At 31.3% G+C, this 26,140-nt stretch overlaps 1 protein-coding gene across 1 annotated transcript in view; it reads right to left on the bottom strand.

Moving 5' to 3' along the window:
• The window catches only part of mys (myospheroid), a 35,940-nt gene that overhangs the window by 1,206 nt on the left and 8,594 nt on the right, over nt 1-26,140 (bottom strand). The window contains exons 4-17 of the mRNA XM_067282515.1: nt 24,831-24,938; nt 19,230-19,314; nt 14,505-14,733; nt 14,071-14,242; nt 13,908-13,991; nt 11,698-11,961; nt 10,041-10,117; nt 7,157-7,208; nt 4,606-4,761; nt 1,391-1,533; nt 863-935; nt 698-776; nt 434-543; nt 49-147 (exon numbers count right to left, since the gene is read on the bottom strand). Of these exons, the coding sequence (XP_067138616.1) occupies nt 49-147; nt 434-543; nt 698-776; nt 863-935; nt 1,391-1,533; nt 4,606-4,761; nt 7,157-7,208; nt 10,041-10,117; nt 11,698-11,961; nt 13,908-13,991; nt 14,071-14,242; nt 14,505-14,733; nt 19,230-19,314; nt 24,831-24,938 (1,731 nt within the window). The remainder of the gene's footprint in view (nt 1-48; nt 148-433; nt 544-697; nt 777-862; nt 936-1,390; nt 1,534-4,605; nt 4,762-7,156; nt 7,209-10,040; nt 10,118-11,697; nt 11,962-13,907; nt 13,992-14,070; nt 14,243-14,504; nt 14,734-19,229; nt 19,315-24,830; nt 24,939-26,140) is intronic.

The raw sequence follows: 26,140 nt of genomic DNA, 5'->3' as shown, positions 1-26,140 counted from the left end.
AGTCAGAACGAATGACTTTCCCTCCTCTCACCTCCAAGAAGTACTCACCGGACATTCTTCGCAGAACTGGCCACTGTAGTGTTCCTCCTCCTCTTTGAAACACTTGCAGGTTCCGCACTTGCACTCGCCATTTCCGCTACACAATTTCTGAAAGAAGTTTTGTCCGTTAATTCCTCGTTCAGGCCGGGCGTGTACTTCTCTATTACTATACTGCGTGAAGAGTAAGCGTGAAGAGTAAGACAATCGCTTGTCTTACTCTTCACGCTTTTTCGTCCGACGGGAAACAGCGCATTATTAAAGAATAATATTAGAACTGGTCGGCCAACCTCCTTACCGGCAGGGAACTCTACGTCAAAATAATGGCGGGCCGAGCCATATTCCTCATCTGATGGAAAGGAGAGGCACGTAAAGTTGACGTAAGTAGGATACTCACCCCATTGGGAGCTATACACGTTTCGTTGTTATCCAGACAGTCGCAGGCGCTTCCGGTCCAATTGCCCAGGCATTTGCACTTTCCGCATTCGCAGATACCGTGATCGGGGCCTGTAAATTAAAATAAATAATAAAAATTTATCCAATAAAATGTCGATAATAAAAACTTTAATCTTGCATCAAAGGACAATACTACAAAAGACTCCAGAAGTTTTGAAATGCGGTTCGGCGGTAATATGCGGAGAGTGGTGAGAAAGGAACTTACCGTTGCAGATTTTTCCGTCGCTTCTATCGCAAGTGAAGTTGTCGCATTCGCAGAATTTCCCTTCCACCTTTTCGTAATTCTGTAAAAACACGTGGTTTGGTACTTCAAGACTTTTTTTGCCCGTTTGACCGTCGGGCATCCGACAATCTGCGAAGATAAACTTACCGATCTGGGGAAACACTCGCAGATTCCGCACTGGCAGATCCCTCGTCCCGAACACAATCGATCTTCGTTCATGCTAAAATATTATTGTTTGGGTTAATTATTTTTCCAATTAAAAAATGTTGTTATAATAATCGCTATGTTTGAAACCAGGCCGGGATAACAATTGTAACTATTTCTCTTTCAATGGTAGTCATTTAACGCGTTAAATCAATTAATATATGAATTAATAAGTTATCAAAAAGCAAACTTAGAAAAGGTGGGCAGACAAATGATATTATTTGAAATTCATCCTCATGTCTCAAAAACCATTCTGGCACACAAAGTTTTCCTTTATCTCCTAATGAACTTTATCTAAAAGGAATTCAAGCAACTTAAATTTTTCCCAGAATGCTGTTATTTAATTAATAATTATATAAAAAGGCAACTTGACAGACCAAAGTTTGATACTAAGATTGGCACTAGTCTGGAAATTTAGGTATGTATTTGATCATCTTAATTTTTCTTTATATTAAAAATAAATTTACTTACTATCTGCAGGCGCTGTCGTTTTTGGACTGATTGATGTCTTTGGCATCGCATTCGCACTGTCTTCCGAATCTATTGCTGTAACAGCTGCAGATTCCGCATTCGAACGTTCCGTTGCCATCGCTGCACTTGCTGCTGAACGTTTCCTAATTTAAAATAAAAAGATTTCCGCTTGTCATTAAGTGAGAAATTAATTCTATTTCCGGGAGATGCTGTTAGTGTTGATAGTAAAATGTACTTATTGTAATCGCTTTAGCACCGATAACAATAACCGACCGGTAACATTCAACAATAAGTATGACTACAATTAGTGGATATTCTGATTTTAACATTGATTGTCTTCTACACCTTTGACAACAGCTAATATGTAATCCAAGTAAAACAATGCCAGTAATTTAGACTAATGTGTTGTGAGGAAATAAACAATGTTTAAAGCACTCGTTAACGTTGATAATCGGCATCTCCGGGTCTAGGACTTTTCCGAATAATGTGAGACTTCGGAGCCTACATTTAGGAATCTAGGACTTTTTAGCAGTGATTACATTAGCGTATACATAGCAAACATAGCCAATACTTGAATGAGATTTCTGATATTGATCACTGTTACGGCAATTAAAATTTCTCATTTTGTCCTTTTTTATTGAAATATCATAGAGTGAAACTGTACTTTTTATTTCTTTTTCAAAGCTTAAATTTCAACTTTGTGTTGAATTGGCCGGTTAGGATTTCTTTATGGGATGATTCTGAGCCGTGGATAATTACAAAACCCTAAAATACGTGAAGTTTCGTAAATGTATTTGAGTTTTCGTATTTTGCAACTAGCTAGTTTTGATAACTTCAGATAAGATTTTGCTGTATGTGAACAGTTAGAGATCTTTAACCAGTAATAATTTTTTATGACAAAATATCGATAATTTCATATTTAAAAATAATAATATCTTCGTGATTAATGTATTTATTACTATTAAAATGCAAGCATTTAAAATCTAATATGTTGTAAATCACATTTGTTCCTCTCCTCGTTGCCCACAGAAGCAAACTTTTTATTTATTTATTTATTTACTGAACTAGAAAATGTAGATACAGTTGTCTATTAATGATTGTTTTTATCACTAAAATTATTGGACGTTACTAAGTATTTAAAATATATTTGAAGATTCCTCAAGTAGAATTTATTATTATTAATGAAATTCAAACGAACTGCAATGCTCTCAAAATAGAATTATCAACATATAAGAACCAAATATTACAATTTCAGATTACAGATTACTCTCTCTATTTTGCATTTTTGAAGACTGGGTTTGGTTGATGGGATTATGCGTGAGGGAGATCTGCCAACGAGTGCCTCGCAGAAAAACTTTCTATGGGAAAATACGGTCCCTATTTGTACAGAAAACCTGGAAAGTTCCACACAATAAGCCCATTAGTCGGGTGCAAACCTGATACAGATTACAAGAATTTGGCGGTTTTATCCACTTAGTCGACAGCAGCCTGCCTTGCAGATGGAGCCAGAGCCACTTTCCAGAATGCACGACTGCTCGGGGCACAAAAGAAAAAGGGTGCGTAACCTGTCGACTTTTTCCTTCATTTTTACGATAACTAGCTATCGTCATATTTCTAATAAACATTATATCGTATTTTCAACAAATCTTTTAAATAATTAAAAATGCAAGTATCTATTGCATAGCAGCCCACAAGACTTGAATGTGTAGGACTCATAACTTCTGTAACAGACGTGGGCAAATGCGGCTCTCTTTGAGTTACGTGCGGCTCTTGCCGAAAGTGTTAATTTCTGTTTTTTATTATTATTTTTACAATTTTATTTTTATAATTTTGTAAAAATATGTTTATTAAAAAAATTTAATATTTGTTTTATATTATATTTATATTATATAATAAAATTGCGCGCCTCACCATACTATCTGCCACTACGGTACGGAACTGCGGCTCACATGCATTTTGCAAACCTACATTTCGGCTCCCACTGAACTCTTGCTTGCCCACCCCTGTTCTATAAGATCAAACAGATCTAAAAAAACTGTCTTGTCAATACACTTACAAACTCGGTACTGTATATCTTTTTATGAATACACCATAAATATTATAAGATAAAATATACATACGAGAATGCAGTAAATAAATTATAAATAGACTATCAAATATACATATCCATTATCTGTTATGGTTCTATCTTCTGACATCAGTTTTTTTAGAAGATCTAAAAATGACACAGTGTTGATATGTTTCACAAGAGAGACTCTCATCGTCATATTCTATATTTGCATTTGTATTCAAGCTGAATGGCTATTTCCGCATCACTTCTCTTAGTTCATAGTAAATAAGAAGTAATATACATCAGGAAATTTTCCCACGCCAATTTTATATATATTGTGCAAAAATATTATACAGTTAGCATTGTTGAATAGCATATGTAAATTATTCAAAGTATTTTCATATACAAAAAAATGGGAGCTGTAAGATTTAAAGACGTAAAAAATCTTTGATTCTGTCATGAAAATATTCATATTTTGAATTTAATAGTGTTGATAAATAAAACCATCAAACCTGTTACCGGAGTGTTCTCCCACGATGACAAAAACAAAAGAAAATAGTTTGTTACTAAAATTTTCGAACCTACAGGAACATTTTCGTTCCTAAGAGGAAGAACCGGTTAGGTTCGAAAACGTTAGTAATGAACTATTTTTTGCTTTTTTTTCATTTTTTGTGATCCTGGGCAGTGGCGTAGCGTGGGTGTCAGCCGCCAGGGGCGGAGGAAAATTTCGCCGCCTCCTTATTTAGGTATTATTATTATTTATTGTGAAATTTTGTTGCTCCCTTAAAGTGCCGCCCCCGCCGCCCCACTATGCTACACCACTGGTCGTGGGTGAACACACCGGTAACAGGTTTGAAGGTTTTATTTATTTACTACATTCTGGTGTTGAGTTAGTGATGTTTTAATAGTGTTGGCATGTTAATATAAGAAAATATAATATGTATTTTGTATTCTATTTCCAACTAGTCGAATATAGCTAAATGAATCTTATTAGTAGAATAAAGTTCATTTAGCCATATTCTACTAATATAGCAGCAGCAGCAGCAGCAGAGAAATAAAACCTCGATTCATGAATCATTAGGCCATGTTAAAATTTAATGTCTAAAATTCTAATTGTTGTCTAGAAATTAAAATATTTTTGACATATTTTTATTAAAAGAATTACCTCATTTTCTGGCTTTTCACAATCACATTCACATATCATCTCAAGATGTACTATGAGTGCTTCATTTAATCCCACTGGAGAAATCCTAAACGTCTGATTCCAGTCACGTCGATTTTTTGGACAAGAAGTGACTTCAATCTCTGCTTCGAACGTTACCTAAAATTTAAAATCAAAAATACTTTCACTAATTCCATTTCTAAAATGTTATATTTCACTAACCACAACTTAAGCTATTAGTCTCCAAAAAGAAATCAACAATAAAAATGTCTTTCATAAGTTACATACAATAATACAATAAGAAAAAAGAAATAGGTAAAAAATCATAATGCAATTATAGTAAATGCTTTTTCAAAGATTAATAATTTGTTATATAATCAATTACAAAAAGAATACGAATTTATTTTCTTAGAAACAAGACAAAACATTTTGAAATTGTATATAATACCTTGATTAATGCATAAGAATAATTTTATAAATATAAGTATAGCCGTGCATACCCTGATATCCTAATTCTTTCTACAGCAAATGACTCTTTAGTAACTACTTCAATATCGTAACTGAAGCATCCCATTATTATATCCCATTATTATAAATTTATTCGTAAAGTGCTCTGTGAAGAATTTGAAAAAAGCCACACAAATGAAAGTGGAAAGTAGGAAGCAACTCTGTTCCCAGTGTTCATTTTCATTTGTTTTAGTGGAATTACACATGTTCTAATGAAGTTGTAATTTTTATTACCAAATTTCAGTACAGTCTTACAAACTCAGTCTTAATAGTTCAATACAGCACGTTCACTTATGACCACATTAATTATTTGTTAAAAAGATAATTGTGGGTTTAAGAGTTTAATATAAAACCAAACTCGTGAGTTGATAGGTAAGTAGTTTACATGGTGTTTAGTGTCATTTGGGGAAGTTGGTTGCAGTTATTTAAGAGTTTTTATTTATATATGTAGATTGTTTTTTCCAACCTCTGATGTCCATAAAATGAAGACAAGTGTAAATAACAAAATGAATTTAGTACCAAAAGTTCGGTACAAACATGGTTACTTTTTGACATAATCACCATTGAGATTGAGGCATTTGTAATATCTGTGGGCGAGTTTTGCAATCCCCTCTTCATAGAATGTGCCGCTAGTGACTTGAGATGGGCCTTAATGTTGTTTTGAAGATTGTCATTAGACTCGAACCTCTGTCCTTCTAGCAATGTTTTCAGTTCAGGAAACAAGTGGAAACTGCTTGGGGTGGTTAATACACTGGGTGATTAAAAAGTTCCAAGCTGTGTGGAAGTCTGAAAGGTGGAAGTCTTCATACATCAAAGGTGTGAAGACTTCCACCTCTTTCCTGAACTGAAAACGTTGCTAGGAAGGCAGAGGTTTGAGACTAATGACAATCTTCAAAACAACATTAAGGCCCATCTCAAGTCACTGGCGGCAACATTCTACGAAGAGTTTTTAATATTATATTTAAATCCTTCCAGTTTATAGATTTACATTAAATGTAGCTTTATGAACATTACTTCTTTTCACTAAAATATTTTGTAATCAAGTTCTACAAACTACACAATATATACTATGTATTAAGAATACTCAAACTCACAAAATATAGTAGTCAGTATTTCAAGAACAACAGATTTTACAATTTACAAAATTCTTTCAAACGTATTCAGGAATACGTTCTGAAAGAGTTTTGAACTTGTAACGAATCTCAATACTTAGAACCTGAGGAAAACCAAGTTAATGGTCGAAAACGTTTGTTTTCAATTACTATTACTGGTTTTTTAAAAGGTTGTTGAGGGTGAATTATTGTCACTTGTTATTTGAAACTACCTTAAACTTTCAGTTTTGCTCATATCTATTTATATATTGGCAAAATAACAGTACAGTACTTGCTACCACCTTTCTTATTTATATAAGTGTGCAATCGGTGGACTTACTGTTATGTAGAATTATTGCTGGCAGTAAATAATTTAATAACACTGTTGCTACCAAAAAATCTAAAATGTGACAATTTGATTAAAAGAACAATTCTTTACCCATACATTAGTTTCGTCGGAGATGTCGTGTCGACAATAACGGTACCCTTCGAGAAACCAATAGTGAATTTAAAATAATTACAATTCAATTTTTGGAAACTAGAATACTCTAATCTAAAGTTTTGAAAAATAAAAATTATTAAATCAAAATAATTAAAAATGATCAATAAATCAATTGTGACTTTAAATATATAAAAAAATACATTTTTTAAATTCGTTAATCTGAACTTTAAATGTGTCGTCTCTCTTATTTTTTCGGTAAATTTTAATTTTTCAAAAGTTTCATAAATTACATTCATTGTTAAACTATCCTATTGTAATTTTATGTGTTTAGATTTTATTTTCGGAATGTGTTCGAAATGAAAAATATTTTCTGAATATATCTACGACATTAAATATAAATTTATAATACATATACATATTTAAAGATCAGTGTTATAAAATTTGATTTTAATATTCTAACTTTACATTACATTATTTTATATTACACTTATAAAAAGAAACTATTCGTACGTACACTTGTGCCAACTTTTAATCCTGTACACGAATTCGTCTTCTCTTTCTTTGTACTGTACATCAAAAAATAAGTTTATTAATAGTAGAAAACAGTGAATAATAATAATAATAATAATAAATTATGTTTAAATTAAAAATAATTACTGATAAAATAAAGACTGGCATTTTTTATTTGCATAAGAACTGGACAGGGACTGCTTTATTTTCAATATTTAAATATTAAAAAAAAGAGATTAAACTGTAAAATTTTAGGAAAAACTTTTACAGTAAACGTCACCTAACATTCTTGGTTTTATCACACATCTACATTTAACCAAATATTAGCTATTCTGTACATTATAATAGTGTACAGATCAAAATTAAAACCTCTGAAAAACTTGTGTAATCAATTTAAATTGTTATTATAAATAAACGTATACAAATGTAGTAAAAAAAATATATATTTATAAGCTAAACTATATGTGCGTAACACTGGGTTATTTCGTTTAAAATGAAATTTTCTTTAAATCAAAAATGCATCTATAATTGTCTATATTTAGTTCAAATTATTTTAACTTAGAAATAGCAGGACATTGGGCAAGTTTCTAAATGCAATTATCATGCCACTTTTAAATGCAAATTAAGACTTAATGTTAATTGCTTTTCTTGCATAAATGAAATTTATTAATTGAAATAGCTATCGTCGTATCATGCTTCTATTTTAAGAAACAACGATGCTGTTTTATTTAATTCACAAAATATATACACAAAAAGAATTAGGTTCAGTGGCAAGTAATATGGTGATGGAATGTTTACAAACACCTTTAAATCACATGATTTTTTCCATGAAACTTTAATTATAGGTTCAAGTGTGCCATGAGATAAAAAAGATTGAAAACACCGTTATAGAGGGATGGATGTTTTATCACATTTTATCATCAAAGTGATTTTTATAATTTAGTGAGTGATTTTCAGTAAGATAAGTATTAGTGGATAAAAGTTTAGTAAGAATGTATTCAATATAATATATTTGGCAATCACTTAATAAAGAAACCACCCAATAACAATCAGTATAGGAAGAGCTGAATTTCGGGATAGGTGTACAAGCAGGATAGCACCTTGTCCCATACGGTACCATCCACGGTACGATGTGTATTTTACACTACAAAAATAAGATTTATCTGCAGGTAAAAGAATTTTATAAGAAGATTTATTTGAATGTTTAAATGAAATACTAAAGCAATTAGAAGACATTATAAAGATTTGAAGAATTTGTTATTTTCCCGAAAAATTATTTGGATAAAAATTACTGTATATAGCTGATATTTTTTCGAAATTAAACTTATTATTTTTTATTTTATATTTATTATTATTTTCAAAATTAACTTATTATTCCAACACTCAAATTTCATTTAAATAAATATCCAATCATTAATCAATTTAATTATGTTTTCATAATTAAAAATTCACAAACATAATTTCAATAATATTTAGTAGAAAACAATTCATTTAGACAAGAAAATAAGAGCAATAATAAGATTAAAAACTGTTAAGAAGAGAATAATTAAGTCTACAAAATTTGAAGGAAGGTAAACAGTTCAAAGATAATTTAGAACTAAAATCTTACCAGAAGAGATCACACACACGCGCGCACAGTTTTTAGTTTCTTTAGAATGAAAAGTACGAGAGAAAAATTTTGTGGTCTTTCAAATCAAAATCGAGGATAGAAAATATAAAGTTCTGGCCGTGTTAATTTCACTTCTAAATAATGGCATTGAAAAGAAAATACTATTAATATATGTACACCGTGTGTAATCTGTGTATCTTTATTTTTCTACAAAAGAAAATTTATTTCGAAAGATATGTTATATAATAGAGCTTTGATAAACCAAAATAACCAAAATGGGACAATTTTGAATTTATTTTCGCAATAAGATTTGTAACCAAATGACAATTTAAAATTTTTGTTCTGTTTTATTCTAATTTTTAAGTATTATATTATATTTTATATTAAAGTATTCAATTTTTTGATTAGCCAAACTTCTCAATTAACCTATTCTGTTTCTGTTATAAATTTAAAATTTTTATAAGCTAGACACCAACCAAAAGGCGAAATTCTATCGGGCTAGATAAGGCTAATTACTAAATAAATTAAATAACCAATTTGGCACCAGAGGGAGGCATTAGGTGCCATCTCTTATTAACTTGAATAATTATAATTTTAATTAATTAATTTTAAATAATTTAGAACTGCTAAAAAAAAAAAAAAGCAGTTCTAAATTATTGGGTTCGAGTCGGCCCGGAGCTGGACTCGTACCCACAACTCCTGCTTACCGTGCAGATGCGATGCCAGTTACACTATCCGGACCTCCAGTCCGATCTCTTCTTTCAGCACATATAAGCTAACACTATAACCGTCGATGGTTATAACATTAGCTTATATGTACCGAAAGAGGAGATCGGACTGGAGGTCTGGCTAGCATATCTGGCAATGCCTCTGCACGGTAAGCAGGAGTTGTGGGTTTGAGTCCGGCTCCGGGCCGATTTTTTCTTTCGGCAGTTCTAAATTATTTAAAAATTAATTAATTAAAATTATAATTATTAAAGTTAATAAGAGATGGCATCTAACACCTCCCTCTTGCGCCAAATTGGTTACATAATTTATTTAGTAATTAGCCTTATCTAGCCCGATAGAATTTCGGAATTTGGTTGGTGTCTAGCAATGTTGTTTATATTTAAAATTTTTAATTCAAATATTTCTAAAATAAATGTTTGTGATAATATTGATGATAAATTAATATTAAAATGATCATTTATAAAAATTAAATAATCTTTAGATTTCCTACTTAATTGGACTAAAGCAAAAACTATTTAAAAATTTAATTACAGTTGATATCATTACTTACCCAAGACATTTGGAATAGTAAGTAATTTTCACATTGCCAGTAGCATTGTCCTTCATTTCCACTCCAGATGTTATTTTCTAACATATAAAATAAAAAATATATACACAGTAAACCATAACTGTTGATAATAAATGTGTACATGTATTCTATAACTTAAAAGAAAAAGTCCCAAAGGAAAGAAATTAAAAGATTTCTTAATTTGCTTTTACTTCCTTACATTAGAAATGTTTAAAGTGACCTCAACTTTCATAATGCAACTGTTGAGATGCTATAACATTGACTGCTTACTTACTCTGAATTTCAAAGCTGATTTCTAATAGCATTGTTTGCATTCTTAACCAACTCTGGTAGCTCAAGCTCAGCCACAGTTGCAAATGTTGTAGAATAGGTACAGGATTCTAATGATACCAAAAATAAAAATCAAAGGATGAGCTAGCTGACTAATTGACTGGTCCACACCTTCCTCCACTACCTATCAATTTTTTGGGAAATTTCTGATCAAGGTACTCTTTTGCTACAACACCAAACTGAGGGGTGCTCCATCACGTGATTGTACTTGATGCCGAGGAAATGTTTTTAACAATTCAAAACAAGATTTTTTACCAAATCCTACAAGAAGGCTCAATATGATTTCTCCTGAACATGTTTGGCAAAACTCAAGTCAATCAATCAGTCTTCAATGATTTCAGCCCAATAATCATAAACTGGTGTTGGCTATGAAAATAGAATATCTCCTTTCTATTGCCTCTTTTTTTTAAAATAGAACATTAGACAGAAAAATAGAATGTTCCATGCATTTCTGCAAAACCCATTAGCACTACTTTAATCTAAATGGAAAACCTGCAGGTATAGTACATCACACATTGAAAAATGGTAGGAACGAAGACTGTTTTCAGCAAAATTTGCATGAAAGTTCTTTGAGAGAGTTTGTATTCTTAAGAAAATGTTCTTGAGCTAATATGCAAATCATTTATTACTTTATTGTAAATGTAACCTTCTTTTGTGATGTTAGCATCCTTTAAGGCTCTCCTCCTCTGTACAAAAGAAAAATGATCCTGCTTCTCCAAGACACAGGAATTTTGTGACCAAGAAAGGAGTCTAATAAAGACAGTGTACTTCTGCTGCATTTCTTTATGTATGACCATAAAAAAAATAAATGACTGCTAACTTATATGGAGAGAAAAACAAAGCATGTCTCCAATTCAGTCACAACATTGCTTCGATAGTACAGATTATAGAGATACTGTATGCAAATTTTTGAGCAAAAATCTAGTTTGACTGCACCTGTGGGCCATTAAAAACACAAAATTCAACTTTTTGAACAACTTTTCAGACACTACAAACTGTCTTTATGCCGTCACTTTAATCTAGCTATGTTTCAAATTTATTGTGCAGCCGGATAGCACTGACTTTAAATATCTTTTCCTAGCCACAAAAATAAAATAGGCTCTAACTTCTTTCCTATGAGTTTTATGACGTACGGAATTGAAACTTTTCTTTTAGTTTTTAGGTATAGAATATGCGTATGCATTCACTACCAACAGTTTATATAAGTTTATAATCAATCTTATGTTTGGTAATTTAAAACTACTTATTTATAATATAAATTAATAAAAAAAACAACAAAAATTTTGTTGGTGAAATTTGTCAAACTTACGTTATATTGTTCTTTTACTAAACTGACAACGTTAGAAGAATCATTTTCTAATTTTCCAGTGCTGCTACCTTCGAGCTGTTCGCTGAGACGGGTGTACACGGGCACCTGATTGGCCGTCACGGCAAAAATAATATTCACTTTGTGTTCCATTATTTTATGATTAATCTGGCTAAGGGACGGATAATCTTGGTGTACGCTTTCGGTGTAATATCCATTTCTATCCAAATGACATCTGCCGTCGTTGGGTTTGACGATGCCACCGAGCTGTAACAAAATAAAACATTTCCAATTATTTTCGAGTATTCAATTAATACCATCTCCTGTATAAATATATTAGATACAAAATCCAGAAATTTAATTTTAAATATAATTCTTTAATAAACAGTATGGAAATAGTTGTATCGTGTATAATAACCATTGACTTATCATACTTTTTAAATTTTAAACTTAATACTGCATGTCATATTAGATTATAAAAATTAATGTAGCAACGTAGCACATTTATATACATTATAGATTAATATATAGAAATAAGAATTATACATTAATGCTATCAGATTAATTGATAAATAATGTCTACCACCTCACAATCTACTATATTTGTTAATAATGCACTCTCAATTATACTTGAGTTAATTTATTATTTAAATTATTTCTGAGTTCCAACCATCTGGCTATAGTTTCTATAACCAGACAATTAAAACCCGGATTGCATCGATAATTTTATACCAAGAAAACTTGTTGGTTTTTTACATAGGCAATTTATTTCAAATCAATATAAAAATTGTTTTCTTTTTAATTCGATATTCCCGTATTAAAAATACATATCATTACACAATCTTCCGGCAATATGTATTTGAATTAAATACAAACGAAACATTTTCGGCTGCTTTTAGGGCCAAAAACACCAAAATGCGGATGCCTAAAAGAGGCCGAAAATGTTCCATTTGTATTTAATTCAATTATATATTATTTACTGAAAGATTGTGTTTATGGCATGTGATGTCACATCTGCAAATGTATAATTATTTAGTTTATGATATTAATTATTATAGTTCATCTACAACAATTATCCCAGCAATGATTTAATACCTAAGTTTTATTAAAACAAAATCCAGCAATGAGTTGCATAACTTTCCCAACAAAAATAATTTAAAATTGTGTGTGGTGCCATCTATTATAAAAAGTTTTTTAATAAAATATCCTATTATTAATTACTATAAAATGGCAAAAAGTTTAATTCTGAAAGTAGAGATGTTTTACGAAACCTTGCAAATGCTAATAACGAGTAAAATCTTGAGATAAGACAAATGACCCCCTCTTTCTCCTCATCCCTCGACATTTAACTACCAAAGTTTAATAGCATCGATTAATATATTTGCCTCCTAATATATAAACTTCCCTGAAAGATTTCAGAAATTTTTACAAAAAGGCACGAAATATTAAGCTCCGAAAGTGGATAAACAAAAATACACACACAAACCACCAACTTTTTTCTCATTTCTTTATGTTTCAAGGTCCCCCAAATCCAAAAGAGCAAAAATCTTGGTGGAGTTATTTTTTGACCAATTCCCATACTTTTCCTGTTATATATAGCAGCCAAGAAAGTTATAAAGTAATACTTCCAATATTAGATTGACCTGATAAAAAAAAATAACACAAAAATAACGTAACTGGAGACGCATCTGCACGGTAAGCAGGAGTTGTGGGTTCGAGTCCCGCTCCGGGCCGACTCTTTCTCCCAGCAGTTCTAAATTATTTAAATTAATTAATTAAATTATAATTATTAATGTTAATACGAGATGGCGCCTAACACTTACCTCTAGAGCCAAACTGGTACGTAATTCATTTAGTAATTAGCCTTAAACTAGCCCGATAGAGTTTGACATTTGGTTGGTGTCTAGTCTTATAATATATTGGGTTTAACGACGTTGTTTATAAAATAACACTCAATAATAATATATACTACATCAAAAACCCTGATTTTCAGTGGTCTGGACAATTTTTTTATACAGAAACTGAGAAGTAAAATAAAAAACTATTTTATGTTTATTATTTTGTATTATGTACGTGTATATCTTTCACATTTTATATGAAATTTGACTCTAAATGTGATTTACATTCCTTAAGTGACATTTATAATTCCTATACTATTATCGGAAATATAATTTGTCATTTAATTTCTTTTAAGTATTGTATTTACGACCTACCTTGCCGTCGCCGGCGTAATGAAAACCACTGTCTGAAGAAAATACGAGCATTTTTCTGGATTTTTCACGCCAGCCAATTTCTTGCTAAAAAATCAAAATAACAATATTAATGTTAGGTTAAAATATAATATATTATAAATGATAAATCATATAAGGTACTAACTTCACAAACTATAGCTTGCATAATGGCATCGAAACCGCCTTCCGGAGCATCTAAATTGCCCGAGACTTTGGTACTGTTGACTTCTTTTGCAAAGGCTGAGGTATTTAAAGTAAGAGGCATGTGATTATGGAAACCGTAAGGTGCAGCACAGTTTGTGCATGGTTCTTTTAATCTGTAATCATCAGAAAACAGAATACTTTACTATATATTTTTGTTTCTGTATAATCCATTTTTAAATAACATAACAATTTAACATAATTCATCAACAGATAGAAATTTTCTGCACATAATTCACTTTTCAAAAACACCTAAATTATGATAATATCAATAAGTTAACAGAATTAAAAGCAATAAACTTTCTTTCTCTTTCTAAAATTAAGGATAAAATTTACGTTTAATAACATCGAATAAAATTTAAGTAGAAAACTACTTACTTTTCCGGAACCGTGCTAACGTAAGGCATTACTACTTTATCGACGAAGGAACCGAAACCTAGCCGAAAGTTAGCCGTGATTTTTCCCATCTGGTCGGCTAAAAGATCTCCCAACTGCGCTAATTTAGTTTTATCGTCTTCCATCGACTTCGACAAATCCATAAGGTAATACAGATCCACCGGGTAGTCTTCCGCCTGTCGAAATTCTACTTTCAAAACGTGCGGCAATTCTGAAAGTAAAAATAGAATGTATGGAAAAAATTATAAATTTAATCCAAGTCATAATTATTTTACAGTATTCATTAACAAAATATTAAGTAACGAACGTCATTAATTAAGAATCTAAGCAAACGAACAAACAAAAACTTCAAATGTTTTTGCATATCATATTATTTATTCACTAAATTATATGTGCTAAAGTGTAATGAAAATACATTTAAAATTAATTGCCACATCTCGTTCGTTACATACTTGAATGTAACATGATTTTAAAATTTATCTTTACAAATATGAATGTAGTGGTGATCCGTTATAATTAACGACAAATACTAATTACGTATTCTAAGGTCAGTATAAAAATTTAAAAAGATAGAAATATTCTAAACAAGAATCATACAAAGCTGAAGCTAAAATGAAAGATAAAGTTTATTTATTTATTACACACAAAAGGAAAATGTCACAAGACGATTGATATCTTCACCCAATAAATCTGAAGCTAGCTACGTTAGAATTTGGGGTACAAGGAAAGTTAGAAAGTTTATTTAAAAATATATATTTTATCTAATTCTTTTAATATTTTTACTAAATGGGAATAGGCAGCCGTAGCCCATATTGGCAGACAATAATTGAGTAAAGACCGAATATTGATGAAATAAATGGATCGTAATACCATTTTAGAAGAAATACCGTAGTTTTGCAAAAGCGCCATAGAATTCTGTGACGAACGGCTAGGGATTTAATGATTTTTTATCAACGGGTCTTTCAAATGTAAGTTTAGAACTGAAAATTACCTCAAGGTCATTAAAAGAATTAACATATTTTATGGGTTTATCATCTATATAGAAAGTGAGAAACTGAGTACAGGTATCCCTTGCTTACTGCGATTTTGCTTAAAGCAAGATTTGATTAAAGTGCGAGATTAATTGTGGCAATCCCTTTACGTACGCAGCAGAAGTTTTAATTTATGCGGCTTTACTTAACGTAGATACCGTATTTTGATTAACGTAACTTTGATACAAACGCTAGGATCGAGGGATTAATTAACTGTGTTAATCAAGGAATACCTATACCACAAATTAGTGAAAAATACATTATTACAGTTTTTTGGACTTTAATTTTTAGATTAGTAATAAAGACGCTCACCTAAATGTCAAATTTCCAGCAAAACCCCCAAATTCGACATTTGAATGTTTTCGGCCCGTCTTTTAATCGAGAAACGTCAAACGAAGATTTTTGAAGAACATTATAGGCCTCGGAAATTTACCGGGCCGACGTAAAAGGAGCACGTATCAACACGGACTACGTTCCGGCACCAAATGCTTGGAAGTATTATTTCGCCCCTTAAAGGAATATACGTCGCTTAATATACGTCACAGCCATTGGTCGAACTGATTTTAAAAAGTTTTTTAAAATTACGTATACGACGCGGCAACATTCTATAAATAGAACGGTTATTTTCGCTTGACTTTTCCCGACGAAGGCCGATTAAGGACGGGCCGAAAACGTTCAAATGTCGAATTTGGGGGTTTTGCCGGAAATTTGACGTTTAGGCGAGTGTCTTTATATATCGTTTCAGTTTACGGTGGTCGTTTTTTATATAGATTAGTAATTTCCGCGGGGGGAGAGTCAAACAGTGTAGATTGGTCTGAATGGCACGAGTATGGCAATTATTGATATAGTTTCAAAAAGATTGGTAGCGGGATAAGGCATCACTGCCAAATTAGTATTAACGTGAAAGAAATTGTTGCATATATAGTATATGGTACAAATAAATATTGAAAATTTTCAGCATGACAGATGAAATAGAAACGGGACAAAACATGTTTATGTCTTTTTTATATACGGCTATAAGGTTTAATGAAAGTCATTGTTTGGGAACAAAGCTATTTTGAACAAATTTGGAAAATAAAACTATATCTGCAATTATTCCATCCAGATTAAGGATTTATAAATAAGGATTCTGTTAAAAGAAAAGCATGTATATACAATTAAAAGTGAGGGAATAATGGAGAATATATAGCATTAGGAAATATACTAGTAAATCTTTTTTAAAATTATTGTACACATTGTAATAATTATCGTCTTGAACAAGAAGTAATTTACACGGTATTCTCTTAGAAAAATTAGGTATAAAAGACCAAAAAGTGTGAGCGTTGGACAAAAATGGCTCCATTACCTTATTAAAATAGTTCTGGAAAGAAGTATGGCATTCTTGGAATTACTTTTTTTTTGTAAAGATCGCAGAGGTTACTAGATTTTCCCCATTTCTTTCAAAGTTTCTGAAGTAAATTACATAGTTTTTTCAGATGATAAGTAAACCGTAAGACTACAAAATGCATTCTAATACACTGTTCGCTTCACAATGTAAAACGAATAAAAAGGAGAAAAACGATAACATTACTAACAGAAAATATATGTTATTCAATAACAAAAAGGCCCAAAATTAAGGAGTCTCTTTAGAAACAAAAATTTGAAATTTTTGTGTAGACATTTTAATCTGTTACAAAATAGCAATGCCAATTTTGTAACTTGTGTCCATATCTGTATTTTGATGTGTATATCTTCTTCAGTATGACTAATAGCTTTTTTTTCAATGACACAATACACTATTACATAAAATTATTATTTAAGTTATACTTAAAATTACACAAATTTAAAAACTTAGCAATAACTTAACATTTATACGTAGTACTTCTGAACATAATGTAAACTCCGTGTATAACTGCCATTATGTAAAACTAATTTATGCTCAAAAATTACACATTAAAGAAAACTATACAAAAAAGGTTTTTAACACTTAATTTACTTATTGTGCATTTAAAACAAATTTGATTTGTTTAGATAGAAATGAGCCCACCAGTGGCCGAGCGATTCTGCCGCCAAACACTGGGAGTTCGATCTCGGGTTCGCACCACGCTCGGATGGGCTGGCCACGTGGAGTTTTCAGAGTTTTCTCCACATTTGTAACACCTGAATAGGGGCCAGTTTTCCTTACAAGACCTCCCGAAAGGCATTCTTTCCCCTCGCGTAACACTGCGCTCCAGAGAAGGCAATGGAGAACTAACTGGGGGGTTGTAACTTCCCCCAGGATACACCTTGGACGCTACTAACCAGTTATTAACCTGCGCCAGTGCTTGCTGACGTCAGGATGTTCTGATATGGCACACACAGAGAGAGAGAGAGAGAGAGAGAGAGAGAGAGAAATAGATAGAGATAGAAACAGCATTATAATTCACACAAATATGTTATAAATACAGTAGATTCTTGCTAATCCTGCCATTCCTTGAACAGAGGAATGCTGACACTCATCATTAGTGAGTGCAAGATTGCTGACTGTATAGAACTAAAGGCAATGAACGACATGGCCTGTCATCCTTCCATATGTTTCTTTTGGAGCTAAATTTTGTTATTGTGAAATTATGCACAAGGATACAATAACAAGGGTCTAAATTACCACATATACAGTACATTAGAATCATTTTTAAAAATTAATAATTAAAAATCTAATAAAATGACAATCAAATAAATAAAGACAGTAACGAGCAATGAAATAAATCCAAAATCTACGCTTCTTTATTTGTGAATACAGCAATACAAACAAACTAAAAAGAAACCTAATAGAAAAATCACCATAAAATTCCAACAACATTCAATTTAATAGAACTAACAACACAGCAATGTGAATATAGCAATGTTTTATTAATATTTTTATTAAAATTCCTAAGATAATGTTGCAACTTCTACTTCTATTGCATCTACAACTCCTTTTATGCACATAAAAACTCCTTTGACCCTTCCTTCGGTTCTTAATCTTTACTTTTGGATTAGTTTTTGTCTAATTTCTTTTTTCTTAAACATTTCATTCCTGATAATATTTCTGGTTTTAACAAATGAAATTGATTCGGGATCTGTTTCTTCTAATAAAATGCATATCAAAATGCATAACAACAAAAAAACAACCTTTATTGAAGCTTCTTGGGAAAATCTTTAAATATTTTAGGATATTTTAGAAAGTTTGTAAATCTCTTTCTATCTTTTAATTAAACGTGAGATAAAGAAATTAAGCTCTTAGAACTTTAAAGGAATCAGTAAAACATAGACAAATCAAAGTGATTACAAAATCAATATCAAGTTTAAATTGGCAATTATATGTTTTTTTGATCAATAGTATTTCATAACAGGCAAATGGCCGAGCAGTTAACGTGGCAGCCTGATGCTCTGGGGACACGAGATCAAATCCAGATGAATAAAATAAAAAAAAAAACCAGGAATTTTTAGGGTGGTCCTTACAGAAATGCTGGACCCAATCCATCACCAACAACCATACAATTGTGGGCCTAGCTGAACCCACAAAGAACTTGCAAAAAAAGAGGCCCTGCTAGTGCTACAGGGCAGAAAGAGTTTAAAAAAAATATTAAGAGTAAAAATTTACCAAACTCGTATTATTTACAAATAAAAGCTATGAAGTGACTATTGTAGATTAGATCTATTTTGGTTTTTAACTTACTTGGTCTTAATTTTAACCTAATTTCTTGAGGTTTTATTTGGATAGCTTTTCCTTCTGCAACACCCTTATTGCTTAATTCATCATCCTAATAAATATATAAAAATAAATATTTAGTAATTTGTCTGTACATAAACATCAAAATCAATTGTGTAGTTTAAATATTCAAATGGTATAATTTTTGTACATAATTTATGTTTTCCTTGTAAATATTAAAATTATATTAATAAAATAACTTTGATGTCAACATTACAATTAATTAACTTGACAGATATTAAAAAACACATCTATCATCTGCGAGATCCAGCCTTGTTTACCTGACCTAACTTCCTAACCCTCCCGGCTTGACAAATAACTGTCAACTTCCACACCTGGGAGTTAATCGTTCGGCAAATTTTTGGTTACAAAATAACGCTTTCCCATAACCTCCCGACCTATTGTCACAAGTTTGTCGATCAAATAGTGCACGAGACCGGCTTTCCGGGCAGTTGTCTGTTCTCCCGACCGTGCAGTCACCTGTTCTTCAGAAGCTTAGTTGTCACCCGATTGGAATATTCTGTATCCATTGCCTCCGGTTCATTCACTTTCTCTGTCCCATATTGGATTCACCGGATCATCTACCACTTAGTGAGTGCCCGGACGTGGATTACCTTACTATCGAATTGGACGTCACCCATCGCCTGATAGGACTATTTCCTCTCCCGACCGAACTTACCCGTTTTGGAAACTCCAGCCAAAAGAAACCCACTGATATGTCAGGTATCTATTATCACACGCTTTTTTGTAAGCTCTCTCTCTCTCTAACCACAGAAGTAAATTATCCCTCTCCATCAAGGAACATATTTCCTGTAGTTTAATGTGCAAGAAACCAAATAAATGTTGTTTTATTCTCCTACTCTATGCATAATCGCTTCCGGTGTGCTGTCTCTCTCTCCCTCCATCCCGAATTCGATCGCTCAGTAACGCGATCGCTTGCGTGACCTAGTTCTGAACCGCCGCGGCTTTCGTGTCGACTGAGACACGGAGGTGTCAATCCGGACCGGGCACCAAAGAGGTGCCGACCCTTCTGTCACAATCATTATCAACATATAATTTTAAATTGATTTATAATTATGATTCACTCCAAAATAAATCCTAGGAAATATTTCATTATTGTATTATATTATGTGATTCTATTATTGCATTCCTTTTCTTCTTGTCATATCTTTATTTTCAGTTTTAACCCATCGTATATTTCTTCTTTTTGATTGTCCTCTCGCTGCTAAATCGCCTGCATTTTCTACTCTGTTAGCCCTTCTGTTTTCTAAGAACATTTCTTACATTCTTTATGCCACCAGATACTTTGAATGGCATGTTTCCAGATGACAAACTCACCTAACTTTTGCTCCGAAAGATTCGTCTTTTCCAATTGAGGAGAATCTTCCATTTGTAATTGATCCAATTATGAAAACAAAAACCTAATTGGAAGAACTGTCTGCAATGCTTCTTAGTAAGAAAACAAGAAAACAAGTGTTTTCCGCTTTCTTATGAAAGAAAAACATGCAATCGGATCAATTATGAAACGGAAGATGGTTCTCCTCATTGGAAAAAGAAAACCTTTATAGGAAAAGTTAGACAAAAGCTTAAATGATATGTTGCCAGATGCTGAAGTATCTCTTGACATAAACAATATAAGAAACCTTCTTAGAAAACAAAGGATGACAGATTTTTGTATCATTTATTACAGAATGAAATAATTAGAAATTTTGAATAAATTATGAAAAAAAATTTTTATGTATTTTTATGTATAAAATAATAACAGATAAACAAAAAGAAAATATACAATCTACATCAACGTCACACCAGAATCCAATTTTGCATTTTCTTACGCTAGAGGCATTAAGAATCCTTAGACGTTACTTGCCAACGATTGACAATTGCAAAGATGATGTTTTCGAGGCATTCGTGATCGTTGAAAAAGAAAGTCGAGACAGTTAAGTGCTTGAAACAAACAGCACTAAACAATTTTTTCAGTTTTTCATCTACAGAATAATTGTAAATAAAGGACACAATGTATTGTAAGCCTATACCACCGTATAATGCACTACTGTATTTTCCTAATTGTAGTTTTGTGGTTTTTTCCCGACTTCGCTTTAGTCGTCACGTCGAGATAACTCGACACATTTCCACTTCCCCTTGGGGTGTCGACTTATGCAGAGTCGACTGTATTTTGCATCATAACTTATATTTATATATATTAATACTATAAAGATTATCACGTAACAAGTTGTTTACTCTTTGCTGTTTCTATAAATTCTTTTTTATGGATAAACCTCCATCAAATGACATTAAAATTAACAACAAACATGCTTTTATTTTAAAAACATAATCTTAACACTATTTTTCTAATTTAATCATGTAATTTACAAATATATCTTAATAAACTTGTTTTCTCTTCCCCCAAAAAATTCTTCCATATTTAAATTTTATATTAATAAATCTATAGCCTATACAAGCTAAATTTATTAATGATCATCATCTTAGTTATCATTCTAAATTAATTCTTAGTGTTCATACTGCTAAGAATGGCAGAAATGTTATGAAAATATTTCGTCTCTTCTCAACTTATTCTCTGTGCTTTGTTTTTTATCTATTTTTAATCCTTGACTATTGTCTTCCTGTTTGGATGTTTGTAACTTTTCCTTCCTTTGATAAATCTTAAATAATTCTTGATTTAAAAAATCTTTGATATCACTTAAATAAAGTATAGCCCACTTTATAAATTCTCTCAATTTTCTTATATAGAATCTGCTTAACTTTTTGTTCGGGTTTCCTTTCTTTTAATTATAAAATAAAACATCTAAATACTTTATCCTAATCTCTTCTTATTTAAATGATTTATGTTTTGCTGATTAGATCAGTCTTTAATTCTCAACACAACGTAATAGAGAGGTTGTGGCCGACGTTTGACACGAAAACGCGTACGTCGGACGTTCGGCGCAGCATTCCCGTAAGCCTATAAGTTTGACAATGGTATTTGGAACGTCGAGCATGATTCCACTGACATTCCAAATGCCATTGTCAAACTTCTAGGCTTACAAGAAGGCGGCGCCGAACGTCAGACGTACACGTTTTTGTGTTGAAAACACCGGCTGCAACCTCTCTAATTATTATAATGGTTAAAAAAAGGAAAGATCACAGTTGAGCATTTCATGAGATCATTTTACTCCTTTTTTACTTTAGAAAAATGTTAAATAATTTTAAATAAATCTGAAAAATTGAAAATATTTTTTTTATAACATTGTTCCAGTAATTGTTCATTCTTTGTATTTTGAATCTGTTATTACTTAGATGATAATTATCATCCAAGTAGAAACAGATTAAAAATACAAAGTGTGAAGTACAAATACAAAAATACAAAACAAAATACACATTCTAAATGTTTATTTTATTAATTTTAGATGTCGTATCATTGCAACATTCACTTATTTATCCATTTATTATTACTATTATTACAAGAAACAAATGTGTGATTCATTGTAACTTCCTGATGAAACTATTATTGCAGACATAACCTCACTCCAAGTGAAATAAATGGAAAAGACTATTTTTTTTTTGTTACTGAGGAAACGAGGAAAAGTTTCAAGAGTTACACAAAGGTCCCCCAGTCAGTGACCCCGATCTTTGGCTACGTTTGGTACTTTTTCAGTACCCTACTGCCCACTTACTTCTTTTTGCCTCTTAAGTTTACTCACCACCCACAAAGGAGCAGTAGCACCCACTTTGGAAACCACCGAACTAGCCGAATTCGGCATGTGCCAACCGACCCACGTTTATTAAGACCCGCAAGTCCTTGAATCCTTTAGGTATGGTGCATTGTTTGGTAAAGTAGCTTTAATACAGCTAGATAAGTAAGCCAATGATAGAGCTGCCAATTTAGCATATAATTTGCTAAATCTATCTTTCCTATAGCATCGTCGAGTAGATTAAAAGTTATGTTCTCTACCTAGTAGAAATGTCAACAGTTTTCTTTTTCATCACAGTGAGTAGAGAAGAGCCACTGCAATTAGTAATATTTATTTTAGTGTTTTGTTTTTAATTTCCATTGGAGAATACCGATTTTCTCATAATTCATATTTCTATTTATTTAAGAGCGGGGTTCTTTGTTTCTGGCAGCCATCTTAAATTTTGTCTTCGGTGCTCTATGAGCTCACAAAAATCTTTTACGTTAATAAAGATATATTGCTAATCAAGTAAATTTTCCTGTATATAATTTGATTTGATTATGCAAAATTTGATTTTTAAATCAATTCAGCATAGTGTACAGAGGTAATCTTGATAAATATCATAAATTTAGATATATCACAAGTAATTATTACAGCCTCAAGTATTGTTCTAATAATGATTCAAATAAATATCATAGACTTATATATATATCACAGGATTGAATCCCTTATTCTACTGCTTTGTACTTTGTATCCGAATAAAAATCTTTCTACGGTATAATCTCTGAATAGCAGACACCGTCGAGATAGGAACTGAATACACCATAAAGTATACGCAGCGTTTATAATTAAAATATATATTTTATATCATTTTAACTGAATCTCATGGATCATGTGGATTTGCTATCCACTTCAAGAGGCAGGAAATATATTTGGAGTTATTACATTTATAAATGTCATCTGTGATCTAACCAACTAATAAAAATCAATACAGGAATTTGTTTGCTTTGTAGTTATCAAGTAGGTGTAATTTTTCAAACATTTTTGCTTTTTTCAGTAACTGATCTATTAAAAATTACACTTTAGCCATCACAACGCTGTTAAAACAATTATGACAACAGCATTTGTTTGGTGAAAGTCGAAAGGTCACGTTACAAAAGGCAATTTGACGATCGCTTTAAAGATACTGCATTTTACGGACTGTACGACGCACTTTTTTCTTCAAAAAATTGCCTCCAAAATTCAGGTGTGTCATCTAGTTCATAAAATACGGCATTTTTTTAAAAAATTGCTTATAAATTAAGGCACGTCTTAGTCCGTAAAATATGATATTCAGTTTTTGTGCATTTGTGATATCATTTATGATCTTAAATTTCTTTTTCATTACTACTATACTACGGTTCTTGTTGAATAAATAACTTTCAAAAAGTTTATAGTTTTTATAAAGGTATCATAAACTTAATTCCAACAATAAGAACGAAATTTAATAACATTAATACGTATAACGATAAATGGCGACCTAACCAGATTAAACTTCTCTAACAAATAAAGAATATTGTCCAACTTCTTGTAACTTACTCTCCTTTCCTATTCCTATATTAACGACGACGCTTTTGAGTATAAAGAAACAAACTTAAGTATTTTTAAATTCTATTTTCCGACTCTTTTACATTACAGAAATGGAAAATTTTTCTCTTTCCGCGTTATTTTACCGTAGTACTTTTCTGTACGTGATACCGCATCTTAACCGGCTGGGCTTTTGTATCGCATTTGTCCTGCTTCGACAACTAATGCTTATTTAGTCCGAGAAAACCTTCGAATATATCAGGTTTACGCAGAAAAATTTTTAAAATAGTATTTTTACATTAAATTTAAAAATTTTTTTTAAATGTGTACGTACCTTCATTTTATCAATTTCGTGACTAGGAACTACTACGTGAGAAATATTGCATATTCTGTATAGATTTCCTCTGTAGTCGCACCGTTTTTCTCCATCGATGGCGATATTCTGTAAGATATTTTTATTTTTAATACGTGATTACTTTAAATAATTAAATAACAAACTCTTTAATATAGACACAGATTCATATCAACTTTAACAGATTTTAAAATAAAAATAAAAAGCAATAATTATAATTAAAAAAATAAATACCGTACTTTACGGACTATAAGACGCAAAATTCGGGTGCGTCTTATAGTCCGTAAAATACGGTATATTTTATTTATTTATGTTAATTACTTTAACATTGCAATTATAGAATATGCCTGAATTGGTTATAAAGACAATACAGAAATTTTGGGAACGTAAGACATTAATTAATTTAATTGGTTCAAGAACTACATTCTTTCTAAAATTTTATTGACACTAATTTCTAATGTCTGATAATTAGAATATATAAATTTTTAGAATAGGTTGAGTGATACTTATTTTATAAATATTGGTTTCAGATAATATCCTAATGTCGGTATAAAGTATCTTTGTTCGTATTTATTCTTGAAATTCATTTTATTTGATGAATTTTGGACTAAATTTATACTTAGGAAATATTCTTATATGTTACTGAAATGAACTATATAAGTGTGAATTTTCTTTTGCTGCACGTGTAACAAAGTATGACATCCTATTTTATATGAGTCTATTTATAAAATACCGGTTACTGTAATTATAAATCTCATTACGAAAATTAAATTACCAATAAATTGAAAAAGTGGTTAATGTTACCTATGGTACCAAGATGGCGGCTCGTCTCTGATTCCAGCGAATAGAAGAAGGGAAACGGTGGGGACGCACGTTCTAACCTGACCTAACCTATTCTAATAAATTACCATAATTATTAGCAACCAAATTATTAGAATAGGTTAGGTTAGAACGTGCGTCCCCACTGTTCCAAGAGCCGCCATCTTGGAACCATATGTAACATTAACCGAAAAAGTATAATTATGAAAGAACTTTCAAGCACAACTAACAAAGTAATACAATTCTAATGATTACATAAATATTTGCAGAAATGTTATCTATGTAACTGATAAAGTGATATCAAATCAAAACAAAATAAAATTTTTATATATATATAATCTTTTATGTGTTACATTTCCTCATATAATACAAATATAACAAAACAGTTTCACAAGATGAAATAATTTTATACATCTTATCAATGAAATAATAGCGAGGTCAAAGTTTTAAATGCGAAAACGTGTACGTCGGAC

The sequence above is a fragment of the Centruroides vittatus genome, unplaced genomic scaffold (genome assembly GCF_030686945.1).
Source record: "Centruroides vittatus isolate TY-2023 unplaced genomic scaffold, ASM3068694v2 contig_957, whole genome shotgun sequence".
NCBI lineage: Eukaryota > Metazoa > Arthropoda > Arachnida > Scorpiones > Buthidae > Centruroides > Centruroides vittatus.
The sequence above is the reverse complement of the archived record's forward strand: the minus strand, read 5'-3'. Positions and strand labels throughout refer to the sequence as shown.